Source organism: Rhamphochromis sp. 'chilingali' (assembly GCF_963969265.1).
Source record: "Rhamphochromis sp. 'chilingali' genome assembly, chromosome: 2".
NCBI classification, from domain to species: Eukaryota; Metazoa; Chordata; class Actinopteri; order Cichliformes; family Cichlidae; genus Rhamphochromis; species Rhamphochromis sp. 'chilingali'.
The window spans coordinates 19,352,891-19,363,370 of NC_137930.1; the positions used below are offsets into that span (position 1 = coordinate 19,352,891).

Here is a 10,480-nt window from a genome sequence, read left to right on the forward strand (position 1 = left end):
ACTGTATGTGATAAAAGGAGTTAAAGTACGGCACGAGCATCATGATAACTTTGAGATTTTAATGATTTCTTTGAACTATTCTTTTTTCTTTTCCAATGTCGAATGATTGTGTAGCATTACACATCTTCAATGACTTTAACAAAAACAAGAAATGGGTGCAAAAGTTTGAATTGATTTTGGATTTTCTTTCATCCATACAGGGTCATAGTTATGCATATAGACTCAAACATATACAGTGAGCAACATAAGTATTTGAACACTCTGCGATCATGAAATCATGGAGGGGTCTGGAATTCACATTGTCGGGGCATTCCCACTGTGTCACACAGCATTTAAACAACAATTTAAGAAATCACATTGTATAATTTTTATGACATTATTTGTATAGCACTGCTGCACATAAGTATTTGAACACCTGGCAATCAGCAAGAATTCTGGCTCTCCAGCTCTACTCCACTTATTGTGTGGAAAAGTGTGAAATTACACCATCTTCTGGTCAGGTTTAGAGTTTACAAAAGTACAATGGAAGGAAGAGCCTTCAGCTACTGGGCCTCTCTACTGTGAACAGCTGTGTTTGAGACACCCTTTCCACTTTTTAAAATTAGAAATAAAACTTTCCCTTTTCATAAAGCTGATAGTTAGGCTTGGATCATGTGACCTTAAAGCTATGCTATTCGATAAGCCGAGGGACTTCCCATGACAAGTGGTTCTCCACTACTCCTATTTTCTTTTTAAACTCTTTACTCTATTTTTTCTTCGAAAGTTTTCACCTAAAAGTAGTAAAATGAATAAATGAAATGATGTAACTGAAGTTTAAAGTGTAAGTAAAAGAAGGTTGCTACAACCATTTAAACTTCCACATTAAACTTTATTTCACTTTCCTTAAACTCTCCAGGAATCAGTGCAGACCTGCAAGGAATCCAGCTGTTCCAGCCATCTATTTTACTATCAGATTTTATCTCCTACCCATCCACCTACATTTATCTGCTTTCTGTTCCAGGGAATGAGGGAAGGACAGTGGAATGGAAAATTAAAAATAGAATCTAAAGTCCTTTTAAGCTAAACCGGTGCCACGTATTGTCAATGAATGCTCCACCTGTCATTTCATTCTTAAGAAAGCAAACCTCAGGTATAAAGGCAAACTTGTTCTCTACAGAGAAAATAAACAGAATAGCTTGAATGGAGTTGTCTTCTCCTTTAAAGCTTTAAAAGTATGGGCGGGGATCGGAGTTCGGTTTCAGTGCCGCCTCCTTTTTCTGTTCTCACACCCAGCAGCTCAGGTCAGTCACAGAAGAGTCAGCGAGCTGACGTGCTTTGGTTATAGCTTCAAGCTTTCCCGGTTGATTATGAAATTAGCCACCATCAATGAAGAACCACAATACGACACGCCACTGGGGAACTTCCACAGCCTTTCCACACCTTTTTCAAAGGTCGCTGACCCCTGAAAAAGGACTGAACCAGTTTGACTTTTGTTTGTTAATGACACTGAACTTTAATATACTGGATGAAAACTTTTATCAAGTGAGGAGATGGCCAAAGTGCACAGACTCTATGTAGGAATAGTAATCGGTAAGATCTTTTCTCTTGTTCACCTTTCTTTCTCATTGTCCATAAGCAGAAGGCTAAAAACCCAAAAGGATAATATTAAAATGATATGTAAATAGTTCTTGTTTTAAATGCATGTCCTGTACGGTTCCAGTTTTCTTCTCATATCTAGTTTTTAAAATGTCATTTGAATAGCTCTATGTTGTTTTGACTGGTATTAAAACCATGTGTTATCAAAATAATGGAGCCAAAACAAGTTTACGGGCAATTCCCTGCTAAGCAACTTGTGGAATAATTGTACTTGTACAACAAGCTTCACTTGTGGTTAATGATTAAATGAAAAGCTCATGCACAAGGAATGTGCATCTTCTGTGATCATTAATCATCATCAAATCAGGCTTCCCTTAATATAAGTTTTGGAAACTGTTTGTGACGTTGTCCTTTCTATAGGTTTATATATTAAAAAAACAATTATTTGCCAATACAGTCACCAGGAAAAGTAATAGAGGATGTTTATAGAGTAGTAAAAGTCCTGTCATCGCTTGTCCAGATCCTGTAAGTACAATGCGGCTAAACGCTGGTTAAAATGTGCAGGTGTACGTACGTTGGTTGTGTGTGATTGGCTTTTTGTTTGTGCTCCTGGCTGCAGCTCTGACCTTATGCAAATACTGCCTGGCAGAGTGGAATGCCACAGACGTGCCTCCCACTGGAACTGTGTCCGACTGTCATCTCCATGGCAACAGAGACAATTGCACAGGTAGATATGGAAAGGTGGTGTAAGGGGCGTTTCTGTGACGGTGTCATAACTGCTTCTTTGGTTTGACTTTTTCAGTAGTAGAAGTAGTAAGACAGATGTTGGTATGAGACGCACTTGGAAAAGTATATTGTTGAGGAGTCACAATATACAATACACAATATAAAATGTATCAACCCTTAGTACAGAGGTATTGTCAACAACCTCTGCTGAGTAATTTCTGTAATTAAGCAAATTTTAACTACAATCTCATCATTGTTAGATGGATTTTGGTGGGAAATAAACCACTAGATAAGACCCATAACATGGGTGTTGTATTTTATATGGGATTAAGTACAATAGCACAAATTTATTTTTATATATATATATATATATATATATATATATATATATATATATATATATATATATATATATATATATATATATATATATATGTGTGTGTGTGTGTGTGTGTGTGTGTGTATTCTTTTGGAAAAATGTAGATTAATTTAGATAATTTTTTGAACTTAGGAAGCTAACTAAAATAAAATTAAAATATTGAGGAATTATGCTTAGTTTTAGTATCTGTTGGTGAAAGTTTTTATTACGACTTTGCTGATAAGACATTGATGGACATGCTTACTGAGACTGTGGATATCTAGAAGACTGTATGTGAACTTCTTCCAGAAAGTTCAGAGTTTTTATTGTAATACCTTTACTGATTTCCTTATTCTCGCATCTGAATTATGCTCTCTATACAATAATGATTAAAAAAGACTAAAACTTACACTTTCACTCTAGAAACTAAAATGAATATAAGACAAAGACACAAAATAAAATTAAAATAATAGCTGACTATATAATAGAAAAGCTCTAATCAGTCCAAATTAATAGTTTGAAAAGAATTGAAATTAATAGATTCTATTTAAGATTTGAAACGAAAACTGACTTTATGTTTGTATATCTATAAAACAATCACCGTTGTTTAGCTAAGGTGTGCAGAAAGCGCAGAAACAGGTTGAAACACACTATTTAGCACCGCTTTTCACTTTGATTTGTGATTTTTTTTTTTTTTTTTTTTTTTAAAGATGTAGTATTTTAGTTTGTGAGCTTTATAGGGTCTAAAGACTTGTTCGGGTTAGCTATGTCCTGTTTTCCACTGTTTTTGCTAAGCAAACCAGCAGCTAGTGTTAGCTTTATAGCTCACGAAGTGACAGTGGTATCTAGGGTTGCCAACCGTCCCTTAAAAAACGGAATCGTCCCGTATTTAGAAACAAAAGTACACGTCCCGTATTGAGCTAATAAGGGACGCACTTTGTCCCGTAATACAGTGAGAATCAAAAGTAGTCTATAAATGTTAATGGAATTAACACTTTGTTTGAAAACATAATTCCCAGCCCCTCTCCTGCTTTGTGACCAATGAGCTGACAGCACACTTATGACAATTCGAGTATGACAAGTCAGATTACCGCTCATCTCATTGGTCGAGGAAAGGTCGCTTACGGAGAAAATACCGGAAGACAACCGATGACCACAACAACAAGCATGGCCAACAGGGAAACAAACGCCGACACTGCGGTGCAAGTCTCGGACGGCACACTGTGCGTCCATAAAATGAAGGTTATAACAGAAAATCTGTCGCTCGCTCTCTCTGTCTTTCACTCACACAGACACACCACCACATCAACTTTGCTAAATTGCTAATGAAAAACATTGATCAGGCAGCTGTGATTGAGCAGCAATGTAAATCCAACTATTTTCACGGTTGTTGTGGTCGTGATAATTTTGTGATGCCACATCGAAAAGGCTCGGATGAGCTTTCCAAAGTTCTACAAGTTGTGCCTCCATCGCTTGTGTCCAGATCACACGCTGCACAGCCGTGCTGCGCCGTCTTTTTCACCAACGTTTACGTGTTTGCGGGTGAGCAGCTGCGGTGACACCCTCACGAGCGATTGATGATCGGGGGCTGCTCGAGGTGTTAATCGCTTCTCGTTACCCCACGTATACTACACGACGCACGATGAAGGCCAAAATCGGGCTGATCACCAAATCGGTCGCACGACTCAAAAATCGGCTCAAAATGGGCCAAAAATCGCACAGTGTAAGCCCAGCATTAGAGCAGCAATGTTTGTTCGCTCAGAGAAAGAAAAAAAAAAAGGCTGCAAAAGTACAGGGAGGAATGGGAAAAGGAAAACACCTGGCTGGAAAAGTGCACTATAAAGCGCACTGCACTGTGTGCTGGCGCACTTTTTCCATAGGCATGCTTCTATTGGTGGGCACATGAAGAACATGAGGGGCGTGAAAGCTCGGGGAACCCTTTACCAATTTTTTGTCCGCCAGGCCATGGCAGAAGCAGATATGGTATGTAAACACTGGTTTGTTTTTTTTAAACCCTCTGGTTAAGGTTAATATGGGCATGTGCAGTGAATATCAGGGCTATGTGGCCAGAAGTGTGATAATATAATTTATTTTGTGTAATAAACAACAGCAAGGATAGATGATTACAACAAATAGATCACTAATACATAAAAGTAATACATAGATGAATAATGATGATGAGTTATGATGCGTAATCATGGGAACAAGTGGGTTTACAAACAGGAGCAGCTGATTAGCTTTAGAAAAGCTGAAATAATACCTCAACTGAAGCCAACTGTACTAAATGCACTAAATGTGCACTGTTACAAGAATATTTTTCGTTCTATTGCTTTCTATTAATTTATATAATTTTAAGTTAAGTAGGACAGAGTTCTTTTAAAGAAAGATTTACTTATATTCTCAAAAGTTAAGCATGACAGGCTTCTGTTTAAGAAAGAGACCTGTTTTATTGTGTTAATGTTGTCATTGTGAGCTAAAAATAAATGGCTAAATGATCATTTGTTTCCCATATGGTCATATCACAAAGAATATGCATCTGCTTAAATCAAGTTCAAGTCAAATGGTTAAAAAATAATTTCACACACAAAAAAAGAGCTACCACAATGGGAAGGGTGAAGACAACTGGGTTGCCCGGCCCTGGCCACGAGGTGTCCCTTATTTATTTTTCAGGGAGTTGGCAACCCTAGTGGTATCGGTTGCCCCATCTCGGCTAATTCTTGGCAAGACAGCAAATAAAGCTACTTCCCAGACTATCTCTTTAAACTTCGTAACATGAGATTTTTCCTTTCAGCACTGAGGTCATGACAGCAAACTGGGTCTCGTGTTTCAGCTAACAAGTGAAGCGCTCTCATTGATGTCGCAGCACTATTGTTTTACAAGCTCAATATTCAAAGATAATGTCATGAGAGCCGCTTGTAAAGATAGCGGTATTCAGAAGAAGTGTTATATGAAACCGGTGGTCAGAAGTTCATCTCCATGGCTAACCAGCAGCTGTCAGGGTGTGTTTTATCATGTGTGTCTGTGATAGAGAAAAGGGAGAGGATGAAAACATAATCCCATTTCATTTTGTAAAGAATTTTAATGAAACGACTTGATTTCCAAAACAGCTGAGATGCTTCAAAAATGTGAACAAAAACAGGAGGATTTTCGAAAATAGGTCGGGTCTTTTAACTGGAATATTTTACTACTACGTGAAAAATATGAGCTCATTTTGAATTTAATGGCAACAACATGTTTTAAAAAAGTTGTCATGAGGGCAACGCAAGACCGGAAAAGTAAGTGGTAAAAAAAACAGCTGGAGGAACATTTTATAACTAATTAGGTTAACTGGCAATAGGTCACTAACACGATAACGTATTTAAAAAGAGCCTATGAGAGAAGCAGAGTTTCTCTGAAGTAAAGTTGGGCAGAGGTTCACCAATCTGCAAAATAAATGTGGAATGTGGAACAATTTTAGAATGATATTTCTCAAAGCACTTTTAATATAATATCTCATCATCTACGGTAATAATACTATCATATCATCAAAATAATCAGAGAGTCTGGAGAATTCTCTGTGGGTAAGAGACAAGGCTAAAAATCAGTATTGCATTAAAAGCAGGTATGATTCTGGCAGGAACGTTTTGGCACGGACTCAGGAGCACTTCAAGACATCAATGTTTGCGAACACAGTTCACCGTGCCAACTACAAATGCTCTGTCGTGCAAAGAAAAAGCCATGAACATGATCCGGAAATGCAGCCTGAGCCAAAGTTCATTTAAAATGAGGGCAAGTGGAAAACTGTTTTGTCATCGGACAAACTAAAATTTGAAATTCTTTTTGTAAAACAGGATCACGGTGCGCTCCGGATTAAGGAGGACAAAGACAATCTGGTTATGATCAGCATTCAGGTCAAAAGTCTCCAAAGCAAAGCCTAACCCTAACCCCAAGGCCAATAAGTATCATGGTAGAAGAGCTCAGGGGCTAAACTGGCTTGCAGTCCAGATCTTTCACCAGTTGAATACATTTGATGCATCATGAAATGGAAAATAAGACGAGTCAGGACTGCTGAGCAGCTATAATTTCATATCAGATAAGAATGGGAAAACATTAATTTTCCAAAAGTCCTGCAATTGTTTACAGACTGGTGTTAAACATGGCCCAGTCCCAACTTTTTAAAGACATGTTGCAGCCATCAAATTCAACATGAGCCAAACTTTTTCTTAAAGGATTTTCGGTTCGTATATTTGATATGTTTTCTATGTCCTATCATGAATAAAATATGGAATAAGGAGATTTGCAAATCATCATATTCAGTTATTATTGAGATGTTGCAGAGCATCCCAGCTCTTCTGGAGCTCAAGTTGTAGAGACACGTGTCTAATGAGATCTCGATGACACCAGGCCTTTCCTGGCATGCATTGCACAGTTCTTCAGTGGATCGTGTTACAAACAGTCTATATATACACACATCATGCCATGCCAGAAGGTGACGTTTGGAGAAATGAGCTCATTTGCTTTTGGTACATTTGTTCATTTAGACAAGGTGACTGATGAATCTCCATTAGGCCTATATACTAGGCACATAAAGAAAATCTTTTTGTGTTAGCCATACACTGCAGGCGATATGAAAGACAGAAATCTGAAAAGCAGCGGGGGCTCTAACTTGAACTTGGTCTTGCTATTTGAAGTAGAGACTGAGCTGATTAGGTAATGATACAGCTTATTCTTAGAAGTTGTTTTAGTGCAACCGATACCTGAAATCAAGAACAGCACGTGGCACTAGGACTTCTCAGCGGTGACCATTTTATTGGAACCATAATTTACAAAATAAGCATTATGCTGTATTGAAGAAGGCTCTAAAACATTGAGTCCTTTAAGAAAATGTTTTCCAAAATCAAACGTAGGATAATTTACTCAAAGACTTCTCTACAATCTGATTTCTTTTGGCAGTCGCAATAGTCTCCCCCTGTTGACCATTAGAAAGAACGCAGGGTTAAGGCACTAACACACTGACTTCACTCAGTGTCTATATGCTCGATATATCTATCTATCTGTTTTGTATACAGTCAGTGACAGTGACATTAGAATCTGATAAATAGTAATATTAATTTAAAAAAATTGTGCTTTACTTTTTCAAACCATAAACAAAAAAGGCTTTTTGCTTTTTCTAAACAAAGTATATTTTTGATTTGGCATAAGATCAAGAAAATAGCTTCGATATGCAACATACACATTTTCCCCATAAGTACAGTTGGAGGACTCCATAGCTACATATAAGCATTTGAGTAGCTTTAAAAAGACAAGTAACAAGGGAACACAGTTCATCTATCTCAGGTTAAAGGGAACAAACTCCAGCTACCAGCCCAAGTTGTAGTTTTGTGAGGGCTTTCATAAGGGACTATTTTATGCCTAGTAATAGTGACAGGGTCATTGTTGATGGTAACAGGCATTATCATAGAGTAGACTATTTTACCAAAACTATGCTTTATATAGAACAACTGACAAATTTCACTGTTTAATTTCTGTATTTATGAGCTTCTATACGTGCTTGCTAACAATGATTAGACTCCTCCCCTTTCTACACATTTTACTCCTCCAGAAGACACAGTAGATACTGGACAGTCGAATGGGCACTTCTCAAAATGCCCAGAGGAACTTGAGTATTACTGCATCCATGGGGAGTGTCGTTACATAAAGGACCAGGATGCACCGTCCTGCAGGTGAGGCGCAGATTTCCAAACTCTGTTTTCAAGTTGTGCAAAATGTAATTTAAACAAAACTCATTCTGCAAAATCATTTAGCTGTGGAGCAGAGACAGTGACAAGAGACTGACAACAAGGATGTTTATTTGAACAAACAACAGGGTGCAAAAGAAAGCCCTGTCATTTATGTTCCTGCACGACAATGCTTCCAGGGTTCCGTCCGAGCATGTTAAAGAAGTAGACGAACAGATGCCTTGCAAGAAAAATGCACATGAAAATGAAGTTAGGAACACATTTTATGTTCTTTGTCACAGGTGTCAGATCGGTTACATTGGTTCCAGGTGTGAGTACCTAAATCTGGGGGTGCAGATACAAGGCAAACAGAGAATCATAATTACCTGTGCCATCGCAGGGCTTGTGCTATTAATTCTTCTTGTTGTTTTCATCTGCATCTGTTCACGGTAAGTCTGTGTACATGTGAGGGGCTAAATGAAATGTTTTTTCACCATTGTATGGAATGCATGTAAAGGATCAGAGTGGATGCCTGCTGCATACTGATGATTAGCTCTTGGCTCTTGATTGTTGGCCATGATTGTTTCTTTCTCAGTCGTAGGAGGAGATTGCAAAGGGACAGACAAAGGGAGGAACCAAGGAATGGGACGGAGAAGCTTGGCATGATGATGGACAGCAATGCAACAGGCTCAACTTTAAAGCCGGACTCAGCAGAGCAAGCCCTCACAAATTCTGTATGAGAACCTAGCTGAGGAACGTGTCTGGGAATCTTTTATACATAAAAGATGATAGCTGTCACCTTCGCTTAAGCAGTCGGAGGTTTGTGAACGGCACCGAGGCATTTATGGATAAAGTGCATCTGTCGGTCCACTTTATGGGAGTTTATACAGTTCCTTTTAACACTCTTCAAAGAAGTGTGAGAGCAAAGAAGATGCCGTCCAGGATTTATGATAAATATCAGTCGGAGAGCTGTGTTTAGCTGCTGGTGTGCTGGCACGGGTGATTTTTCCACTTCTGTGGAGAAACAGGCTCATCTACCCTCTGACTAAGTGCTGCTGGGCTGCACCGCACTAAATAAACTGTTGCTATCCTGGAAAAGGCTGTGACACTATTTGGCAGGCAGTGATAACAGTTGATCCGGCTGACCAGATAGTGCCCTTCGTGGGCGACACATGGACACTAAGACATGGAAGAAAAAGGACTGCACGAAGATACGGCACTCCATAAACTCCCGTCATGTGAACAAACCATTAGATGTATAGAAATCCTCAAGAGTACTGCCAGCTGCTGTTTTAGTAGCTTTGTGTCATTTTTGTATTGCTCCTATTTGTTTAAGGCTGGTTTTGCTTTAGTGTCACGTCACAAGATCAGAGTGTTTATTGTACAGGCACCAGTAAAATCAACAGTTATCACGTATTCAGCAATCCACAGAAATGAACTAACACCGAATATTGTTACTCAGAAACATTAGCAATGCAAGAAAAGCATGTATAATTACACACACACACACACACACACACACACACACACACACACACACACACACACACACACACACACACACACACACACACACACATATATATACAGTATGTATAAAATGAGGTTCTGGATTCTCCTGGTTTGGAGGAGGACAAGGAGAACTTGTGCTGAAGGCTGTTTTGATCTGTATATTTGGAGCCGAGCAGCCTCTGAGCTACAGAGGCTGAACAGCTGAGCCTGTGTGTGGAGGCTTGGCTTAACTAAAAGCGCTCCACTGTATGAGACAGTTTCCAAACTTGCTAGCCTTTCACTTTGGGGTTTTAATGTGTATCTGTATGTGTATGAGCTCTAAATGCAGTCTGAAGAGAGTGAGGACAAAGTCAGAGAAGCTTGTTCTCATGTTTATATGTCACCTGTCAGTAAATGTGCCTCCTACGTGCACTGTGCATTTGCATTTGCTTCAGCCATTTTTTTCTAATTTGTCTTTTCGAATGAAACTGACACTATGTGGTGCTCTCTAATAAATGGAACATGCCTTTACTCTGCAGGCTAATAAATGTTCACGATCGCTGCTGATGTGCAAATTCCTGCAGATAACTGTATCTCTGTAACCTTTCATATGAAACTATTATTTCATCCTCCA

At 38.7% G+C, this 10,480-nt stretch overlaps 1 protein-coding gene across 2 annotated transcripts; it reads left to right on the plus strand.

Annotated features, from left to right (window-relative positions):
* The first annotated feature begins 1,270 nt into the window (after window positions 1–1,270).
* On the plus strand, window positions 1,271–10,480 carry btc (betacellulin, epidermal growth factor family member). 2 transcript variants are annotated; one of them, XM_080864886.1, is made up of 5 exons: window positions 1,271–1,569; window positions 2,195–2,302; window positions 8,241–8,361; window positions 8,658–8,804; window positions 8,951–10,480. In XM_080864886.1, exons 1-5 carry the CDS (start codon window positions 1,530–1,532, stop codon window positions 9,093–9,095), a joined length of 561 nt encoding a protein of 186 aa, XP_080721012.1. In that variant the 5' UTR covers window positions 1,271–1,529; the 3' UTR covers window positions 9,096–10,480. The 2 variants fall into 2 exon arrangements, with proteins under 2 accessions (XP_080721012.1, XP_080721013.1); XM_080864887.1 differs by lacking the exon at window positions 2,195–2,302 and having other exon boundaries at window positions 1,272–1,569.